The sequence below is a fragment of the Puma concolor genome, chromosome C1, assembly GCF_028749965.1.
Source record: "Puma concolor isolate L17-30 chromosome C1, mPumCon1.1.hap2, whole genome shotgun sequence".
In the NCBI taxonomy this organism is placed as follows: Eukaryota; Metazoa; Chordata; class Mammalia; order Carnivora; family Felidae; genus Puma; species Puma concolor.
Genome location: NC_141674.1, coordinates 195,109,596 through 195,131,401, shown reverse-complemented (window position 1 = coordinate 195,131,401; position 21,806 = coordinate 195,109,596). Strand labels below are relative to the sequence as shown.

At 38.3% G+C, this 21,806-nt stretch overlaps 1 protein-coding gene across 8 annotated transcripts in view; it reads right to left on the bottom strand.

Annotated features, from left to right (window-relative positions):
- PIKFYVE (phosphoinositide kinase, FYVE-type zinc finger containing) overlaps window positions 1-21,806 on the bottom strand; it is an 88,538-nt gene that overhangs the window by 10,909 nt on the left and 55,823 nt on the right. For all 8 annotated transcript variants that reach the window (XM_086719480.1, XM_086719476.1, XM_086719477.1 and 5 more), the window contains 14 exons: window positions 20,940-21,011; window positions 20,097-20,268; window positions 17,980-18,158; window positions 16,261-16,374; window positions 15,207-15,315; window positions 14,942-15,096; window positions 13,279-13,369; window positions 10,267-10,327; window positions 9,000-9,137; window positions 7,789-7,909; window positions 5,761-5,856; window positions 3,948-4,031; window positions 2,766-2,863; window positions 863-1,027 (listed from right to left, as the gene is read on the bottom strand). In XM_086719480.1, coding sequence (XP_086575606.1) covers window positions 863-1,027; window positions 2,766-2,863; window positions 3,948-4,031; window positions 5,761-5,856; window positions 7,789-7,909; window positions 9,000-9,137; window positions 10,267-10,327; window positions 13,279-13,369; window positions 14,942-15,096; window positions 15,207-15,315; window positions 16,261-16,374; window positions 17,980-18,158; window positions 20,097-20,268; window positions 20,940-21,011 — 1,655 coding nt within the window. The remainder of the gene's footprint in view (window positions 1-862; window positions 1,028-2,765; window positions 2,864-3,947; window positions 4,032-5,760; window positions 5,857-7,788; window positions 7,910-8,999; window positions 9,138-10,266; window positions 10,328-13,278; window positions 13,370-14,941; window positions 15,097-15,206; window positions 15,316-16,260; window positions 16,375-17,979; window positions 18,159-20,096; window positions 20,269-20,939; window positions 21,012-21,806) is intronic.

Genomic DNA, 21,806 nt, shown 5'->3' with positions numbered 1-21,806 from the left:
TTCATGATCTAACCCAGGGTCACCGAACTATTTCTGTAAGGGCCAGATGGTAAGTATTTTATTCAGTCAAAACTACTCAATTTTTCAATACAACATGAAAGCAGCCAGACAATAAGTAAATGAATGGGTGTGCTTATGTTCCAATACAAGTTTACTTACAAAAACAGGTGAGCATGATTTGCCTATGTCTGGTCTAACCTCATATCCAAACACAATCAAGTAGACACATTTTAAAATATCAAAATGAAGGCAGACATCAATGCCCTCAACCCTATAGAGACTGGAAAAGAAAGGAAATGTCTAAGGGGGTAGTGGAGTGAAAACATTTGAATAGATACTGTGACTTACATGTTTTACGTGTGTAATGTCACTCAGTCCTAGTAAGCCTCAGAAGACATTGCTTTTGCCACCTTACAGGTATGGAAACTAAGGATTTCTGATTCTACCACACAGTAAGTGACAGCAATAACATCTGGCCTCTATCAGCACCATGCTTTTTCCACTCTGCCATACTGAGGCATGAGAAGACAGCGAATGTCTGAGTTTCAGCAGTAAGAATTAACTACTTAAGGGGGCGCCTGGGTGGCGCAGTCGGTTAAGCGTCCGACTTCAGCCAGGTCACGATCTCGCACTCCGTGAGTTCGAGCCCCGCGTCAGGCTCTGGGCTGATGGCTCAGAGCCTGGAGCCTGTTTCCGATTCTGTGTCTCCCTCTCTCTCTGCCCCTCCCCCGTTCATGCTCTGTCTCTCTCTGTCCCAAGAATAAATAAACGTTGGAAAAAAAAAAAAAAAAAGAATTAACTACTTAAGGCTAGAAAGAACACAAGCAGCTAAAATAAGCTCATTTGGTTTCCTTTAACACACCTTGAGACTCAGCACCTTGATTCTCCGTCCCCTCCTTGCCCGTCTGCCCAACCTGGTAGTAAGCACTGTCTGCTCCACGTAAGGTCTCTCTTTTCTGGGAAGAGAGATCAGGGCTTTTCCCTGCTGTCCCTCGGAAGAAGGACAGCATTCCAGAAGTCTTTTTGGCTAAAAATAAAAGGTAACATATTCAGTACAGGTCACTACAGGTGAAAAGGAAAAAACGATTTTCAACTCATTCCTTTCTTAGCAAGAACCCATTACACGAAGGTAATAACATTATTCCATATGTTTTATGGGTTTGGGGGGGAGGTGGTTAGTCAAGCACTTTTATTATCAGAAACATAAAAGAAGAGCAGTGTTCAGGTAGCTATATATCAAAATGAGAAATTCTACAGAAAAACAGAATTCAGAGTTAAAGGTAATATCTCTGTACCATTTGTGTTCCTATATTTTAACACAGCAAAATATAAGATTTTTTCAGCATTTTTCAGAAATTAGTATAAGATGGCCAAAGCTTACATACCTTTTTTTAATGTATTTACTTGGGGTGGGGGGAGAGGAAGAGACAGAGAGGGAGAAATAGAAATAGAGAATCCCACGCAGGCTCTGCACCGTCAGTACAGATCCCGGAGGCGGGGGGCGGGGAGGGAGGGCAGGGGCTCAATCCCACCAACCATGAGATCATGATCTGAGCCAAAATCAAGAGTTGGACATTCAACCGACTGAGCCACCCAGGCGCCCTAGCTCACTCTGTAATTTTATTCCTAGTTTTGAATTTGGTATATACATATATATCATCTATGTATCATGTCTGAGCTTAGCATATATGATTCTAATCTTGTTCAATTTACCATCTATAAAATCCACATAAAATGTCATTCATAAAGTGCTTATTAGTTTAGGGTGGCAGACCCCATTATGGCCTCCTTAATATCCAAGCCCACCTTGTTCCTTGCTGAAAGAACTGCAATTCTGGTTGGGGTGGCAATGTGGAGAACCCCAGAAAACGAATCACGATTTGTATAAGCAACCAGGACAGCGCTGTTGTTCCTTCCAGGAAGGGGTGGTCACAAGACTCCTCGCTAGCCAATGAGACTGCAGGGGAAGCCTCTGTATTCCTCATCACAGGAAACAGCTGCAGCTTATACCTACTTCCCTTCTCTCTGCCTTAAATGGAGACATGAACTGGAACATTCTGATCATGAGGAAAATTTAAGAGAATCATAAAGAAACTACCCCCTCTACTGTCATGACAATGCTGACTAACTGAACCAATGCCAGCAAATGCCTGCCTCCGGATGTTGCTTTTTTAGAAAAATAAACTGTTATTTGGTTAAGCCCCAGTAGTCACTTGAGTCTTCTGCTATTTGTAGTGAATAGATTCCTGACAAAGCCAAAGAGATCCATGCTCAAATCCCACCTTCCAGCTACTTCTGTAATCTTGAGCAAGGTACTTAAGTTTAACTTTCTGAAAACTGAGGATATATACAATAATTCTTAGTAGTTATTATGGGGATTAAAGGACATGACCCATGAAAAGTTCTTTTCACAATGCTAACAATACTGTAAAAACTTTTTTAAGTTTCAAAACACAAAAGTTTAAGTTTTTTAAAGCCACTCTTAGCTTGTATACTTCAAACTGAAAACTCTGAGGCAGATTCTGCTTCTTTTTGCAGAGACCTATGAGTTTCTAGAAGTTTCAAATCCAAAAATCAGGTAAAGATCAAACGAAAGCAAAGTATGTATAAAAGAGGGCATACAAAAATTTATTAATGCATATAATACTGTAAAGACCAGAAGTAATAAATTCTTGCCAGATGCTATTTCTTATTTAATGTTTTCTTCTTCAAACCATAATTATAAATAAAACTAATAATAACTACTCCTCTATGTATAATCTTACTTGGCTGTGGTTCTGCTTCTGCTGTACGGTTTGTCTGTCCTCCGCTGACCTCAGGTAATCTAATAGGGCTGCTGCTCTTTGGTCGGCTGTCCAAAGTACTGAAGAAAAAAAAAAAAAAAAAAAGGAAAAGTTAGATTCATACTACTCACACAGAAAATGGTTCCTACATTAATTAACTCCCCACCTAACCCCACCCACAGTATCCAAAATTCAATTCATAAGTCATACAAACACAGGTTATAACACAGAAGAAAGATCTTCCTCTGAAGCAAAATGTTGTAACTATGAAAGTATACAGAAAATATATGACAGCAGAGCCTTTTATAATACTTTCCCCAAGTCCATTAGAGCTATATTAGCACCTGTAAGTCAAACAATTACAGAAAATACCAATTTCGTATTTCTCAGTCTCGTTACCACATTAATAAATCAGATCAAATTGTGTCACATTAGTGAAAGTCAAAAACCTATTTCAATAAGAAAATAATGAGCCTACGACAATTTCTGTCTACATGTGTAAAATAACGAACATACTAAAAGAACCAGTTTGGCGGGGGGGGGGGGGGGGTTTGTTTTTGAACTATTAGAACGTTTAATTATTATTGAAAATTCACAAGTAGTTTAAATTACAAAGTAAAGCAGTGGGTTACTAATTTCACAAGTTACTATTATTTAAATAAAAACAATAAGGAGAATTTTAAATGCTGAAAGTTTAAATCTGCAATATACACTGAACGTCTATGGCCATGATCAGAAAACTACTATCCAAAAGCACCGCTGAAGGCCTTTTGCTATCCTTGAATTTTGTTCTGTTAATTGTTGCCTAAAGTTTGAATGCCACTGTCAGTATCCTAGAAACTTTCATGCTGATAATCTATTACAATAAAATTGAAGTATGAGCATTTAAAAAATGATGACATAGGGGCGCCTGAGCGCTTCGGTTGGTTAAGCCTCTGATTTCAGCTCAGGTCACGATCTCACACTTCGTGAGTTCAAGCCCCATGTCGGGCTCCGTGCTGACACCTCAGAGCCTGCAGCCTGCCTCTGATTCTGTGTCTTCCTCTCTCTCTGTCCTTTCCTCACTCACATTCTGTCTCTCAAAATAAACTTAATAAAAATAAAAAACTAAAAAAATGATGACATATAGCCAAATTAAATAAATTCTACTCAATCACAGATTACCTATTTGTTGGAAGCCCTTCTTCGGCACTGTTCCGCTGAGTCGCTTTGGATAATTCCTCTAAGGCATTTCGGTATTCTTTACAACTTAGGGTAGAAATAGGTTGCAACATGTTAAACATTAAACTTCTCTTCAAAATAAATCATATACTTTAGAATAAGCTCTGCATTACAGAAATACAATCGTTTTGTGTACCCATAACTAAACATGTTTGAGTCAACTAACAAAAGTTATCAAGTAGAAGCTTCATGAAGAAGGTCATCTTCACAGATAATACTGCAAAATACAAACCAACACACCAACCAGTATCAATATCCTAAACGGTGATTGTGAAAGCCTTTGTATTAATATTTAGACCAAATATCTTCAGGAATACAACAGGTAATTTAAAGTATAAAACTTCAGACTTTAGTGTAACTGTGAAAAGGAACGTGAGAATGTTCTTCTACTTAGAGGTACTAAACTTGAAGAAAAAAAAATTCAACTCTTAGACTAGCAGTCTGGGAGCCCTGATTTAGACAGATGTCAGGGAACAAGATAAGCATGTATTATTTTTCCAAGACATTAGAAGAAAGTGACTTCTACTAGTATACTCCATTCCTAACAGTACAATAGGAATTTTTTATTTAGTTGGCTTTCTTACCTTTCTATCTATTAATGTAGCAAGACTAAGCAATAAAGTAAGAAGCAAATACTAACTTCATAAAGGCCAAAAGGCAAAACAAAACAAAAAAAATTGTCATATGGAATCTCCTAAAGGAAAGAAATTCCTCATTACCCAAACGCGTGAACTCTAATAAATGCTAAGGCATATAAATCTACCTTGTTTACTTCTACATATCCAATACCTAGTATACCACATCTTATAGACATTTAAGTATTTGTTGAATAAGCAGCCTTCTTGTAAATAATATATAAAAAGAAAATTTTAAATTTCAGTGTCTTCCAACAGAAAAAAAAATTTTAATTAAACATCTTAGATTATACTTAAACTAAGTTCTGTCACTACCAAGATATTGTCTGTGCTGTCTTTTTAGGGGCGCCTGGGTGGCTCAACAGGTTAAGTGTCTGACTTCAGCTCAGGTCATGATCTCCCAGCTCTGTGCTGACAGCCCAGAGCCTAGAGCCTGTTTTGAATTCTCTCTCTCTCTCTCTCTCTCCCTCTCTCTCTCTCTCTCTCTCTCTCTCTCTCTCTCTCTCTGCCCCTCCCCACCTTGTGCTCCGTCTCTCCCTCTCTCTCTCTCTCAGAGATAAGTAAACATTAAAAACATTATAAATAAATAAATTAAATTAAATTAAAAGTGCTGTCTTTTTAGACAGAAGATATAAATACTTTTATAGAGGAATGCTTGTTTAAAACACATGATAACTGTGAGCATGTAAGGGGTTAAGGCATAGGAACGGCATTACTCTAGTAAGGAAACTACCTGCTACGTGTGGGAAGCAAGAAGGAAATTGAGAGCACAAAAAGGAACTCAGACGACATAAGACATTCTAGTGTATCAGTAAGTAAATGTAAGGAAGGGATACACAGTAGAACAGAGAATGTTTAGAGGATATAAAGGTGAGTAAATAACTTGCCTAGTCAATTTACTAAGTAGAAGCTTGCTTAAGAATCATCCTGTTATTATCTGGGTACAGAATACACTTTCATACACAAAAAGAACAAGCTATTGTGCCCTAAGAATATGTATTTTTGTTTATATTTAACCATTCTTCCCTACTCTCTATAAAAGAACTCAACAATAAGATGGTTAGTAAATATACATAAAATATAAAGATCTAATCACAGGTGAAAAGTCCCATGAATAATACCTGAGAGCAAAAGCAATGATGGAGCTGGGCTCCTTCTCACAAACAGCAATGGGTACCCGTTCGTGTTCATACATTAAGTAGTGTTTATCTGGATCACTGTTCAAAATTTTCAAATAAAGAAGAACAAAATTAGCATAAAATCATCTACACAAACCACTAACACATTATAAGTAAATCTCATGACAATTTTAAGTTAGGTAAATACTGCATAATTAACAAGAATATAACTAAATAAGCCAAAATGTATGTAGAATTTAACCAAACAGCCAAGGAAAATGTTATCAACAGAAAGCTTTTAAAGGTAATTGGAAATTGTCAGATCGGTTTTCAAATTGGAGGGTTCCAGAATAGTTACTCTATACAACGCTTTCCACGTTTCCAAGAGGAAATAATATAACACAGTTTCTACAAGACTTTTTGTTCAGGCTTATAGTAGAACAAAATCTTTCACACTTCTGCTATCCATTATAAATACTTTTTGAGATGAACACAGCTCCAAGTCTAGTAGTAGTCCAACAAGAAATAATTTAACACAGCCATTCTCCTATTTATCATATGGAAACTCAATGGTGTGACTCCATTTTAACCCAAATCTTGATCCCCTGACCTCCACCCTAAAGCTCCTAGGGAGGCATTCATTTATTCGTGTTAACAGCTATTTGCTGTGCCAGAAACACAATATTAAGAAAAACTATTACTGGGGCGCCTGGGTGGCTCTGTCGGTTAAGCCTCTGACTTCAGCTCACGTCATGATCTCGCGGTTCGTGAGTTCAAGCCCCGTGTCAGACTCTGTGCTGACAGCTCGGAGCCTGGAGCCTGTTTCAGATTCTGTGTCTCCCTCTCTCTCTCTGCCTCTCTCCCACTCACATTCTGTCTCTGTCTCTCAAAAAGATAAATAAATGTTAAAAAAAAAAAAATTAAAAAAAAAAAGAAAAGAAAAACCATTACTAAGCACCTAACATGAACAAGATGTGAAAGCATCAAATAATCCTGCAAATAAATACAATCACTATCTGTGGTAAGCGCCACGAGGGAATCATGAGAGCATGTAACAAGGAGACCTAATCTGGCTGAGGCAGGGAGCTAGTGGGGACAGTCTAAAGTTTCCCTGAAAAAGAATTCAGAGTAATGACAAAAGAAGAAAGTGAGGGCATGGGCAAAGGTCATACAATAGGAGGAACAACAACCTAGTCAAGAAACTAAGTCAAGTCTGAAGTAGAGAAAACAGGGACTTTCACAGACTGTAGTGTAAATCTCTACTTGTCTCCTCCCTGAGACGGTGAGCTCCCAAGAGCAGTGATTTTCCGTATTAATCTTGTTCTACATCCTGGGGCATGAGAACTGGCACTCAGTACATTTAAATATTGACTAATAAATTAATACAAAGTTAAGAACAAAGGTCTTATGAACAAATGTCCACCTTTTGGATGCACTTGGAGCAGCATAAAGGAGCAGCATCTGATGGCTACACAGATCAACCAGTGGGGAAAAAACTCACAGCCAAACTGTTTTCTTTCCTACTCAGTGAGCCCAGTACAAACAAGATCACATGAAAACTTGTACAGGTCATTGTAATTCATTGACCGAAAAGTACCATGTCCCAGAAAGTTGTAAGTCAGTACTGTCATCTTCATACACAACCAGCAGTATGTTTTTATGACTATGGGATCAATAGATGTAGCAGTATGTCTTTAATATAGACAGACAGATAGATATAGATAGATATAATATTTATATATAGGTATAAACAATTATTTTCAGAACTAGTAATCTTAAGCATTAAGCAACATTAATGTTTTTCTCACCCATTCATCTACTATATATGATGGTTGCTATATAATAATTCTATAAATTACATTATACCAAAAGACACTTCTTTTACTATGATGGAAATATAATTTGAGAAGTATGCATAATGTTAAATAAATATATTTAAATACGTAAAGAATAAATATTTGGAACGAGGTGTTTAAAAGTAAGTGAAAACAAAACCACCCAACAACAGCCACTGACTTTTATAGTACTTACAATGGAAATGGAATAGGGTTGTAGCTATTTCCTGGAAGCAAATTTGCAAAGATGGCTTTCATGGTTGATTTTTCCTTCACCTGGCTGTCTGTGGATCCCAACAAATGTCCATCAAACACATCTAGGATAAAAAATATTCTACTTATAAGTTAATATTCAGAACAAGTAAAAAACAGTATAAAGTATCAACATTATTCCTTGCCAGTTTTGGAATACAGACATGTATTCACACCATAATTACCAATTATGGTACAAAATGTCTGATCTAGGAATAAGGACTCTTTGGGGATGAAAGAGGAAACAACAGTGAAGCATACATAGCACTGACTCCAAAGATCACACTGTTTTACATTTCACCCTCTCTGAAATTGGAACCATCCCATAATTGATGCTTTATCATTGCAGGGGCCGGGCAGCAGCCATGATGAAATTACTGCCTGAGCATTCGTGAACGTAGCCACAGCTCTTCTTATTATCACTTCAACTCAGTTATATGCACTGTGGCTGTGACATCGGAGTTTAACTGCAGTTTAAAAGTTATTTTGGGGGCACCTGGGTGGTTCGGTCAGTTAAGCGTCCTACTCTTGATTTCAGCTCAAGTCATGATCTCAAGTTCACAGGCCACGAGGCCTGAATTGGGCTCTGCGCTCACAGCATGCAGCCTGCTTGGGCTTCTCTTCTCTCTTCTCTCTCTCTCTCTCTCTCTCTCTCTCTCTCTCTCTCTCTCTCTGCTCCTCCCCCAGTCGCACACTTGTTCTCTCTCTCTCTGAAAATAAGTGAACTTTTAAAAAAATTAAAAACTAAAAGTTATTTTTAAAGTTTACACTACTTAAGTAGTTACTGCTTTGAACAGAAAGCAAGGAAAGAGAGAAACGAGGCATAAATTTGCCATTAGTGAAATAAACAGTTGTTGTGGGAGAAATGGCTGCAATTTCTCTTATTTTCTTACAAGGCAAAAACCATGTGCTTTGTGGGACTCAAGAAAGTAATATTCCCAGAAAACAGATGAAGCAGAATAACATTCTGCTCCTTAGATATTCCTATGTCAAGGAGCGCCAACTGAAGAAGTGATACGGTAAAAAGCTGGAACTAAAATAGCACTTCCAGGAAAGATAAAACGTACAAACTCTAAGAGATAAGAAAGCGTTGTATCAAAGCATTCACAGTGTTCTCTTTCGGATGAAGTACAGTAAAAATGACTTCAACTGTACCTTCGGAACTGCTGGCTGTATCGAGCTCAGGGGGTGCTCCCGCCAGCTGCTCGGGCAGGGCTTCCGGGGGGGTAGGCAGCTGCAGATGCGCCGAGCTGGCGGGGCTCTGGCTGGACAGGGTGGTCAGGAAGCGGTCCTCTAAAGAAAAACAGACTTCAGTGAGTCATTCAAAAACGCTGAGCCCATGTCTACCTAATAGGAATATTTTTTAAATGCCAACTCATATTTCTGCCTCCTAAACCAAAGAATTTTAGCTTCCTAAAAATGACTTAGGCCATTTTAACACACATTTTAGAAATAGATACAGGGAATCGCTTCTCGGCCTTTTGGCTAAGATCAAGTGTAGAAATAGATACAGGGGCGCCTGGGTGGCTCAGTCGGTTAAGCCTCCAACTCTTGGTTTTGGCTCAGGTCATGATCCCGTGGGTCTGTGGGTTCAAGCCCTGCATCAGGCTCTGCGCTGACAGTGCGGAACCTGCTTGGGATTCTCTCTCCCTTTCTCTGCCCCTCCTCTGCTCATGCTCTCTCTCTCTCTCTCAAAATAAATAAATAAACTTAAAAAAAAAATTTTTTTAACAGACATAGATACAAATATCCAAACAGGTTACATGAGTTGACCTCAGTCAGCTCTTAGTGACAGCACTGTGGCTGGCCACCCAAGTCTGATTCCTATCAATATTCTTTACGACTAGACCATAACTGGTTACCTAAATCTCAGTTCATTCAACTTAATAGGGAATAAAATCAAGACACCATTGGAAGAAAAAAATCATGTGCTCATTCTCAGGGGGAAAGTTTACTGAATCATAATAGAAAAATATCAAGAATTATGAGTTGAGCTCACATTCCACAAAGACGATCCAAGGTAATGTCCCTACAAATTTTCTAGGATGGCACCAAGTTATTCAACGAAATACTGTGAAAGACAGCTTAGGTCTAGAAAAAGATTTTAGTGACATGAAAACAGAAATTAAACTTTCTAATATTTTTGCAGTGAAACCTGCTGACTTGGGAACAAGCAAAACAAAAATTCAATTTCTTTCTCTTCTTTGCTCTTCCCCTAACAGATCGTGTTATTTCTACCTCCTCATTGATCTTCTTGCTATATACTCTAAGATACACTGACAGTGCTATAATACAGGAAGGGAGAAAAAAGTCTGTAACAACTGCATCAGAAAATCTTCTCAAAATTAGCCATGGAAACAACTTCTAGACTAAGGAATCTCTTTAAATCCAGTGGCAAGTGATTACAGAGTCAAGGACCCACCTTTTTCTCCATTTTGAAGTCCTGGAGAAATATTTCGTGGAGCCGCATCCATTGCACTTATCTGCAGAGAAGTAAATACCTTACTCTTAAGGAAACATTAAAATCACATTTTTAAAATTTTCTAACCTTAAGCCTCTTTTTTTGTCTAATTTCCTTTTTTTTTTTTAATTAATTTATTTATTTTGAGAGAGAAAGAGAAAGAGCACAAGGGGAGGGGGCAGAGAAAGAGGCAGAGAATCCCAACCATGCTCCATACCACCAGCACAGAGCCTGATGCAGGGCTCAAACCCACGAACCATGAGATTGTGACCTGAGCCAAAACCAAGAATCAGATACTTACGAGGGTCAGATGCTTAACCAACTGAGCCACCAAGCGCCCCTTATCTTAAACCTCTTAAGAATTAAGGTACTCAGCTTTTGTTTATGTGAGCTATAGCTTTTGATTTTTACCTTATTAGAAATGAAAACTGGGACACCTGGGTGGCTCATTCGATTAAGGATCTGACTCCTGCTTTCAGCTCAGGTCATGATCTCACGGTTTGTGAGTTTGAGCCCTGAATCGGGCTCTTTGCTGACAGTATGGAATCTACTTGGAATTCTCTCTCTCCCTCTCTCTCTCTCTGACCCTCCCTTGCTCTCTCTCTCTCCCTCTCTCTCGAAATAAATAAATAAAACTTTTTTAAAAAAATTAAAACGGAGAAAGTTTTAGAATATACATTTATTAGTTCATTTTAAAAATAATAAACCCTTACATGTTAATGTAAACATTTAATTAAAAAATACCTATCAAAAATTGGTAAAAGTAGCATTGTTTGACACTTTTACAAATACTTTAATGTCTAGCAGACAGCTAGATATTATCTCTGGCTTCTGCACTTCATCTATTGAGCTATATTATCATGACTGAAAAATATAAAGAAAATCTAGCCTCACACAGATACGTAATTGAAAAAGGGAAATCTTGCAGAGGCCATGGAAGTAACTTAAACCCTCAGGAGTCCTTTAACTACACTCTGTGAACAGTGCTCTAAACAGTGGCTCACTTCCTAGCATTAAAGCATCTAAGAACTACTTAGGATTACCCATTAAATTTAGTAATCTTTTATTTTCCACTGGACTTACTCAAGTCCCATTACACATAGGTGAAATATATTTAGAATCACTATAAATCCTGTGTACAATTTGTTTACAAAGTCATTTCTTAGATGGCTATTTAGAACATTCTTAGATTTGCTCACCATTCCAGAGAGACCCCCAGCCACCCTATATAAAATAACCCACCACCACCCACTCCCTTAGCAATACTCTCCATCTCCCTTATTTTTTTCTTCGTAGCCTTTTTTCCATTTTTTTAAAAAGCTTACTGTCCACTGGTTTATCATCAGTCTCCTCCTAATCAGACAAATGTTCCACAAGGATAGTAACTATGGCCTTTGTTCACAGCTATACGTCTTGAACCTAGAATAGTGCCTAAATTATTCAAAAACTAGTTATCAAGTGAAAATACAGGCAGTGCTACAGACTTTCAAATCAACTTTCAAGTCTTCAAAAAGATGATCATCTACTAAATGATTTTGTATTTTTAATTCTGCATGTACATATTATAATCAAAGGTCTTACACAACTAGCTTTGCCGTTTCTTCTGTGGGCAAATGGAAGGCCATTAACAGTCTGTGTTAGCCATTAATAGCCCCAGATTACTTCGCAAATACTAATACACAAACCATCTTCAGTAACCCTCACTCTTACTCTCACCTAACTTTAAGGGAAAGTAATTCCTACACAGCTATGAGACAAAAAGGAAGAATTCATTTATGTATTTCTAAACAACACACAGATCTAAGGCACTTGAATTTATCATTCCATGAAAATACTTCTCTACAGATATTATTACACACTTGTACAAAAAAAAAAAATTCTTTCAAAGTCCCTCATCGTATTATTAAGTCCTTATACTATACTAACATTAGTAACTTATCTGAAAATATGGTTACTTAGTATGATAGGCAGAATTCTAAGATGGCCCCGGAGAATCCTGCCCCCCCCCACCATACACATCCCCCATCCACTGTTATTCACCCACTAATCTAAATACTGCTGTGAAGGGATTTTGCAGATGTATTCAAGGTCCCAAATCGGTTAACCTTCAAATGGGGAGAGATTATCCAGGCAGTGATCTGATCACACAAGTCCTTTCAAATCTGTATCTAAAGGTCAGAGAAGAGGAACTAAGGAATCTGAAGCATGAGGATTCCATGCATTGTTGAAGGTGTGAAGATGAAAGGGGGCCCACAGCAAGGAAAGCAAGCAGCCTCTAGGAGTTGAGAATGGGCTCTGGTCAACTGCCAGCAGCAAAAGTGAGACCTCAGTCCTAAAACAACTAGGAACTAAATTTTACCAACAGCCTGGACCCTGGAAGATGACCCTGAGCCTCAGATAACGGCCCTGAACCAAATCTTGTCTGGAGCTATGTGAGACTGAGCAGAGATCCCAGCCACACCGTGCCAGACTCCTGACCTCCATGAAGATAAATTTGTGTTTTAGGCCACAAAGTTTGTGGTCATTTGTTATGTAACAAGAGAAAACTAATACAGTTAGGAAAAGCCAATGAAATCAATGTGCAAAACTACCCCTCATGAAAAACCTCCCACTTAAGCACAGAAATAAAGAACACACAAAACTATATATTAAAATAAATTAGGACTCTATTATACACTCAGGACGTCCAAAATCTCTCCTTTAGAGACCTACTGCAACCATGATGCTCTCTCCAGTGAAGCCCATAGACAGTAGCTTTTGACAAATGTTTGAAATGAACGAATTATAACAATTTTATTTCAAGCAAGATAAAAAATTCATCCAGGTCATGTCTCTTGGAAACCTCACAACTGCAAAATGAAAAACTATTTAGTATTATTAAATCTACGTATTAAATTACTACTTGTGAGCGTCTTAAATGAAATTAACTATAATATTTATATCAATGGAAGACCAAAGACTACATTTCATTACCTTGCTTTCTTCCCCCTGTCTCAGTCTTCCAGGACTTGGAGGAACTGAAGGTCGCTTTCTACCCTTTTCCTGCTGGAAAAGGTCCTGCAATCTATAATTAAAGGGGTTGGGGGGAAGAGAATAGTTTGTTTCTAATATCCTGAATAACATTTACAAATTTTGTGAAACCAAAACAATTAGATTTCCTACTTTGACTGCAATAGATATGAAAATTATGTATAACTAAGTTTCTGGTTTTTTTCTAATCAACTAATCAAGAGCTATTAGTGATAGGACTATAGTTATAAAAGAACAGCAAGTTATTATAAGAAACAACATAATGTAACCAAAACACACTAGCTTGAGTGACCAACAGACCTGAGCTCCAAACCAGCTCTGATAATTAGTAACTACACAACTTGGGTAAATGCCTTGGTCTCTTAGAGATACTGTTTCCCCCTCTGTAAAATGGAAACAGTATATACACACTGTAGGATTCACAAGACCAAAAAAAGATTAAACGTCCACCTAGTGCCTTACTTATTGCTTAGCATAATGCAAGTGCTCAATAAATAAATGCTATAATAATCCAACTCGACTTTTAAATAAACATTAAAGGGAAATATCTCCCCAAATAAACATTTAAATAAAGGTATAAATAATAACATACTTGAGGGGCACTTGGGTGGCTCAGTCGGTTAAGCGTCCGACCGGCTCAGGTCATGATCTCACAGTCCGTGGGTTTGAGACCCACGTCGGGCTCCGTACTGACAGCCTAGAGCCTGGAGCCTGCTTCGGATTCTCTCTCCCTCTCTCTCTGCCTCTCCCCTCTTTGTGCTCTCTCTCTCTCTCTCAAAAATAAATAAAGAAACATTAAAAAAGAAAAATAATAACTTGGGGCGCCTGGGTGGCTCAGTCGGTTAAGCAGCCGACTTCGGCTCAGGTCATGATCTCGCGGTCCGTGAGTTCGAGCCCTGCATCGGGCTCTGTGCTGACAGCTTGGAGCCTGAAGCCTGTTTCGGATTCTGTGTCTCCCTCTCTCTGACCCTCCCCCGTTCATGCTCTGTCTCTCTCTGTCTCAAAAATAAATAAACGTTAAAAAATAAATAAATAAATAACATACTTGAAAGCCCTAGCCTAAAAACCAATAATCACTCCATGGAATACTAATTCAGTTACATCACATGCAATAAGCACACACACTCCTCAGTATCTGAAACAGCACTGAAAGCTGCTCTCATCTTTGTTTCTTTATCTTTACAAACTACCTAAAGATAAGCATATGTATTTTTTAAATTTTTTTTAACATTTATTCATATTTGAGAGATGGAGAGCACGAGGGGGGGAAGGGCAGAGAGAGAGGGAGACACAGAATCCGAAGCAGGCTCCAGGCTCTGGGTTGTCAGCACAGAGCCTGACCTGATGAGGGGCCTGAGCTCACGAACCGCGAGATCATGACCTAAGCCAAAGTCGGACACTTAACCAACTGAGCCACCCAGGTGCCCCATGACTAGCACATATATTTTAAATAGTGAAGGGGGGGTGGTGACAGAAAAACAAAACCTTCTACAACTTGAGAGCAAAATGTAACATCCATTATTAACAAAGGCCTTTACATTAAAAACATCACGGCAGAGCAAATTTTGCACAAACATTAAAGAAGCCCCAGGCGCGCAAAGCATACCTGTTGTTCCAAGCCTGAAGCACTTCACACAGACTCTGCTTCTTGGCAATGAGGGACTCGAAGATAGACTGCAGCTGCTGTGGGGCATCCGCGGAGGAGGACATGAGCCTGGCTTGCATCTTCTCCACCCAGTTCTTGAACTCGCCTTCCTCCATCTACACGGAACAGAAACAATTCGGGCAGGTGAGGACACACACCCCCAAAAGAAACTTCTGATTAACAGTTAACAGTTAACCTTTGAGTTTCTGTCAGAGAAACGAATTACCTCTTTTTGTGCAAAGATATCTTCCATTTTTTCCTCTCTTGTTTTGCTAAACGTATCGGTTTTCAAAGATGCAAGTCTTTCATCAACAGCAAGATATACCTGTGAAACTCTGATAAAAACACGGATGTTAAACACTTCAGAAAAGTTGGAATTAAATCTTCTAATCTCTTATCAAAAGAAAAATCACACACACAAAACTTTTTTTTTTTTTTTTTTTTAACGTTTATTTATTTTTGAGACAGAGAAAGACAGAGCATGAAGGGGGGAGGGTCAGAGAGAGGGAGACACAGAATCTGAAACAGGCTCCAGGCTCTGAGTTGTCAGCACAGAGCTTGGCACAGGGCTCGAACTCACGGGCCGCGAGATCATAACCTGAGCTGAAGTCGGCTGCTCAACCGACTGAGCCACCCAGGCGCCCCCACACACACAAAACTTTAACTATATTTAACCTAATTAAGAATCATATACAATTCTGCAAAACAAAAAAGACCTAAAGGGATGTACATCAAAATCTTAACAGTTTTTATGTCTAAGATGGTTTGATTTTTTTTTTATACTTTTATGCAGTCTTACTTCTTTTTTGTAACAGGCATATATGCAACATATATTTAGAAAAATATTTATGTTGGTATTATGCTAAGTGAAATAAGTCAGAGAAAGACAGATACCATATGTTTTCACTCATAGGTAGATCTTGAGAAACTTAACAGAAGACCATGGGGGAGGGGAAGGGGGGAAAACAAAGTTACAGTGAGGGAGGCCAATCGTAATAAGAGACTCTTGGATACTGAGAACAAACTGAGGGTGGATGGGGGGGTGGGGGAGAGGGGAGAGTGGGTGATGGGCACTGAGGAGGGCACTTGTTGGGATGAGCACTGGGTGTTGTATGGAAACCAATTTGTCAATAAATTATATTAAAAAGTAATAAGTAAATAAAAACTTTAAAAATATTTATGATTTCAAAAAAAGCTACATGAATAAACCTGACATTTTTAAATATTTACAATTTTTTTTAAATCTGTAAAAAAAGATGATCGAAGAAACTAAAACTTACTTTTGAAAGAAGTCCTTTAGATCCTGAAGAAGGGACACTTTTAATGGGGCCTGACGTTTAATGAATATCTTAGGGAGTGGAACACATACTTCAAGAAGCCGAATGGGAGAATAACTGAGAGAAAAAAATACAAGTAATAGTAGAAAAGTAAAAAATACTTTAATATCTTGAGTAGAGGTAATCATAAATCCTATGAGGCAGAAGAAAAAGTTTCTGTAAAATAGCATTTTACAACAATTATAAAAATATTGAAGACAACTTCATCCATTATAATACCCTCCCCAATTCTAGAAGGGTTTTTGTCTTGTTTATTTCTTCACTGTACTGTGATGTCATCATTTATCCCTTGAGGCTAATAAAAAACAATGGCTGGGAAATAAACTTTATGAATGAGAGGAATCCCTTTCTACAATTAGCTCCTGAGCACATCACTTTCCCAGCTCCTGAGGATTCCTCATCAGTCTTTATTCTCATGAGTCCCTTAAGAGTCTTTCCACCCACGAGTTTATGTTGTCTAATAAATGCTATAACCTGTCCACACAGTAGGTTCACGGTTAAAGCTCTTGCTCCCAAAGGAAATAAGCTCTAATTCTAAGTATTTCCTGAAGGCCTATTTTGTGTCAGATGTTATTTTAGATGCTGAGGATACAGCATTCAACAAGGGCCAGAATTCCTGCCCTCATGATTCAGAAATAAGGAGATTCAGGAATAAACAAATACTTAAAATATACATTATTGCAGATGGTAAGTGCTACAGAGAAAAATAAAGCAGGAAAGGGAGACAGGGAGTGCTAGGGGTGAGGAGTCAGCTCAGGTAAAATATGAACAAAGACCCAGGAAGTAAGGAAAAGCAGGCAGGTATCTGGGGAGTAGGCGGTTCAGAGAAGGAAGGGCAAGCACCAGGCTCCCAAGCAGGATCCTCCCTGGTACGAATGAGGCTGCAGTGAGGGGACAGGAGGAGGAGGTGAGAACCCAGAGGAGGTACTGAGCAGTCAGAGCTTGCAGGAGCTCACAGGCCCATAAATAGGCTCTGGCTTCCACCCTCACTGAAACAGACACCCAGAAGAAGGCTCTACAGCAGAGGAGTGGCCTAAGCAGATTTTCACTGAGGGAAATCACTTGACTGCTGTTGAGATCAGACTGCAGGGGGCAAGGCCAGAGGGAAACTGGTTGAGGCCACTGCAATCATCTATCAAAAGGCAACAGAGGCTCAGTCCAGAGTGGGAGTGGCGGAGATGGTAACAAGTGTTCAGATTCTGGATATATTTTGAAGGCAGAACCTGAAGGCTTTCTCAGATCATTTAGCACCACAGTGGACCCATTCTTTGAACTGGTGATTTTAGCTCTATCTGGAATATCCAATTAACCTTATGCTAGTTAATGTCTCAACAAAAATTCTGACAATGCTTCCATGTAAAACAGTGGTTAAGATTAACATGTACAGCAGATCTACTAGTTCACATCACAACTTCATCCCTCGCCAGCTCTCTAGGTGACCTGTAAGCTCAAAAGTGAGGTTAATAATAATACCTATTTCTTAAAATAAGGATTAAATAAAATGACAACACTGAAAGCTCTTAGCACAGAGTATGACCCTCTGCATTTGCAAGGGTGGGAGTGGGGAACAACACACACCACAAATTAATTCGATCTAGTTATAGAAGAAATGTTACAAAGCCTTTAGGGACTAGGTGACTATGTATAAGGTCACTTTCCTACCTGAAAGATGCCACCATCTGATTATAGGAGAAATACTGGTGATAATCATGGTGGATGGAGTGACCACACGGCTCAGCATTGGCTCTGCGAGTGTACTGGTGCCCATAAAACCTAAGTTCAAGGTATTTTGCAAATGACATGGACCAGGACTCGTTGGAAAGAGCAACAACTGGTGTTACCTGAAATTCATATAAATCACTTGTTATGCAACCACATACTGAGAATCTCTTTTTTAAAAAATAATTTTTCTTTTCTAGTACAAATCTAATATATTTTGACTGCAGAAAACTGGAAAAAGAAAGAAAGGTTTAAAGTGGATAGAGTTAGGGATAGCTGGACATGCAATATGCTAGTATTTTACTTTCATGACATATATACATACAAATACAAATAAATGAATTCATAGAAGGTACCCAGCCAGCATATTTGTAAATAAAAAGTCTTTCCTATAATTAGTTTCATAACCCTGTATTATTTTTACTTAACAATGTATCATAAATATTTTCCCACATAAAATACTCTTATACAACTTGATTTCAATGGCCACAGAATATCCCATTATACGGACACATTAAACCAATCCCTATTGATATACATTTAAGACATTACAAGATTTTCTTTATTCTGATGATGCTCCGATGAATATATATATATATACACACACACACTTACAAATATCCATAATTATTGCCTTGGAATAAATTAAGAAAAGTGGGGATTGGTAGGTCAAATGGCATGAATATTTATGCGGTCTTGGAGACTTTTTGCCACACTGTCTTCCAAAATTGGTGCACTGGTTTACACAATCTCCAACAGTATCTGAGAATACCAATTTCCCCACTTGCTTACCAATCTCAGGAATTATAAATCTTTGAAATGTGATTTCTTAAAAACAAAATAAAACCGCACTTCACTGGTTTTATTTACACTTCTCTACTAACAACTCAAATTTATTTGCATACGTCTACTGGCCATTTGTGTGAAACTGCTTTGTGCCCTTTTTTTATCATGCCTTACAGGAGTTTAATATTAAGTATATTACTCTTTGGTCATATTATAACTTTTTTACACATGGAAATCTTTCATCTTTGTGTAACAAAAACTGTTTACCTTTTCCTTTCTAACATAGCCCCAAAGGCAGAAGTTTTTGTTTTAAAATGAAGTATACACACCAAAGCATGTAAGATATAAAAATCAAATTTAAGTTATTCATTTAATTCACTGCTCAATCTATAGAAGTTCACATATTCCGCAACAAAATATTACCAGCTGTCTAACAGGAACCATACTTGTTCCTGTAAGAACAAGTATAAAAAGTAAGATCATTGCAAGAAATGATCTCACGGCTATATGTGTGCTACTGCAGAAGGAAAAGACTTTGATTTTGGCTTCCTCAACCACTGATACTGACATAGGTCACACTATTATTTTATCTGTAATTCTCATATGTGTCTTCTGGAAACACACTCCAAAATAAGCCAATGAGGTTAAAGTTGGCATAAGCTTGCTGCAAATAATTTGGATAAAAAGTAAATACTGAAAGCATAATATTGTCACCAAGTATTTCCTCCAGAGTTAAACAAGAAAAGAAGAAATAAAACACATGCTCCTTTTTCTCAAATATGGTCCTTTTCACATGGCACATGAAAACCAGCAGAGATCAATTTAAACGTGGTCTCAGCTGTATCTCTTAAGATAGAAATGTTGATATAGGCTCAAATAGCCACAAACATCCTGGCGTGCTGTAATTACTGTGTTACAAGTCTTTCTCCTCCCCAGAGGACAGACGCCATGCCAAGCCCTTACACAGTCCCTGGCACATAGATGGTGCTTAAATAAGTGCTGAATAAATAAGCATAATTGAGAATTGTCAAAATATAATCTCCATAATTTTACCAAACAAGGTATTTATATTTTGTATAATGACTGATAAATTCTAAAATGGAACCTTCAATAAACAAACACTAAATGGAATACACAGCACTGGAAGATAAAATAAATAAGAGCCCAATGACAAATAAATCCAAAGTAATACAGACCACCCCCTCCCAAAAGAACTATGCAAATAAAAAAAGAAATAATGTTGTATGAAATTTACAGTAACAGGGCACGTTTACCTGTTTGCAGATTCTGCACCAGGAATAGGTAAGAATTGTATGTTGATATCCAGGTACTGGAGAATCTAACTCCTTCAGAATTATCTGCACACAGCCTTGGCCATGGACAAAGCGCCGAATATGATGCACCATGGGGGTATCACAGAACATGCTAGGACACTGATAAGAAGGCCTTTGACAAAAAGAAAGTCCTCACATTAACCATGAAACCGAGGAGCAATGTAGAATGAATACTGGCTAACTGGACCCCATCTCCAGAAAGAGCAGCATCCTCTCCGGAGTCACGCTGACCGGTGGACGATCCGCACGGGGTGCCACCCACACTGCTTGGAGTCTGCAGCCGAGCATCCTGTCTTCAGCTACAGCTCAGTGATAGTTTCCAGTTATTGAGCACCTTCTATTTGCTTAGCATTTTTAAAATATCAACTCATTTTTTTTACCTAGTCAAGCCCATGACACATCTGGAGCTTGTTATTCCCTGTAAAGGGGGCTGGTAAAAATCACTTGCTCTTGATCATGTTAAGTGGCAGGTGACAGCACTAAGACTCAAACCCAGGTCTAGCTGTTCTCATGCTTCTCCTGCCTCTCATTTCAATCACTCTCTAGATAAACATCCTACAATAAAGTCTTAGGGATGGCAGTGTAATTAGACAAAGACTGAGGAACAAACTGGATAAGATATCCTGGAGTTGAATGTGAAATAAATTCCTTCTCTGTATGGTATACAGAGTGTGGTATCACAGTGAAGGCCACACAATACTCCAACTAATGTTCACGTTTTAGGTTGAAATCCTGGGCATCTGAAAAGCATACATGAAACATAAAGAGAAAATTTGTTCTTACCTGAAACAGTATCTCTCTAAAAATATGCCTAATGTAAGATCATTCTTTCCATAAAATTCCATTGTTACAATCCTAAAAGAAGACAACATTTCTCAGGAACATATCGTAAGAATTGCCACACAGCAAAGATACTTCATGAGACTACAAACTGATTACTTGTTAGATGTGACTAGAAGGCAGTATTAGAGTAGATAATATTTTGCTGTTCTTCTAGAACAGGTTTGACCTCAGCTGATAAAACAGGTTTGGACTAGCTCCTTATCCGTTCCCAGTCCATTAGCATCTTATCAAACTACATCAGGATGCATAAACAATAACATTAAATGAGTAAAATAGATATGAGCCAGGAAGAGATAAAAGCTTCCTTCACAGAGCCCTCTGCTCTATCACCATAAAACAGAACTCCTGTCTCTTGCTCTCTGGTCCTCATACCTTTACTGAGCAAGAACAGCAGCAGCTCATATTCTTCCGGGAGAGCCAATTCCTGACTTATAAATGCCCACAAATAAGAGAATTTGGTTATAGCCCTGCTGTAGCCTAAATCTTATTCAAGCCTTGACCTAAGGAGTCCGTAAACCCCCAGAGAAAATTCCTGTGGGTTCCCCAGCCCCAAGTCAGTCCGCTAGAGCTATACGGGAACCAGAAGGATCCCTGATCTCACTGGAAGCAATAAGTGTTTCTGGAGACCAAGATTAAATACAGAACACATTTTGTCAAGGAAACGGTGCTCCACAAACAAGCAGCTACATTCCAGAGTACTTTTAAAACTAAAGATAAAACTATGCAATAAGTAGCCTTTTTCTATCAATCTACTTAGAATTAAGTTTTAGGACAAAATCCGTTAATAAGGCAAAAGACTGACCACTT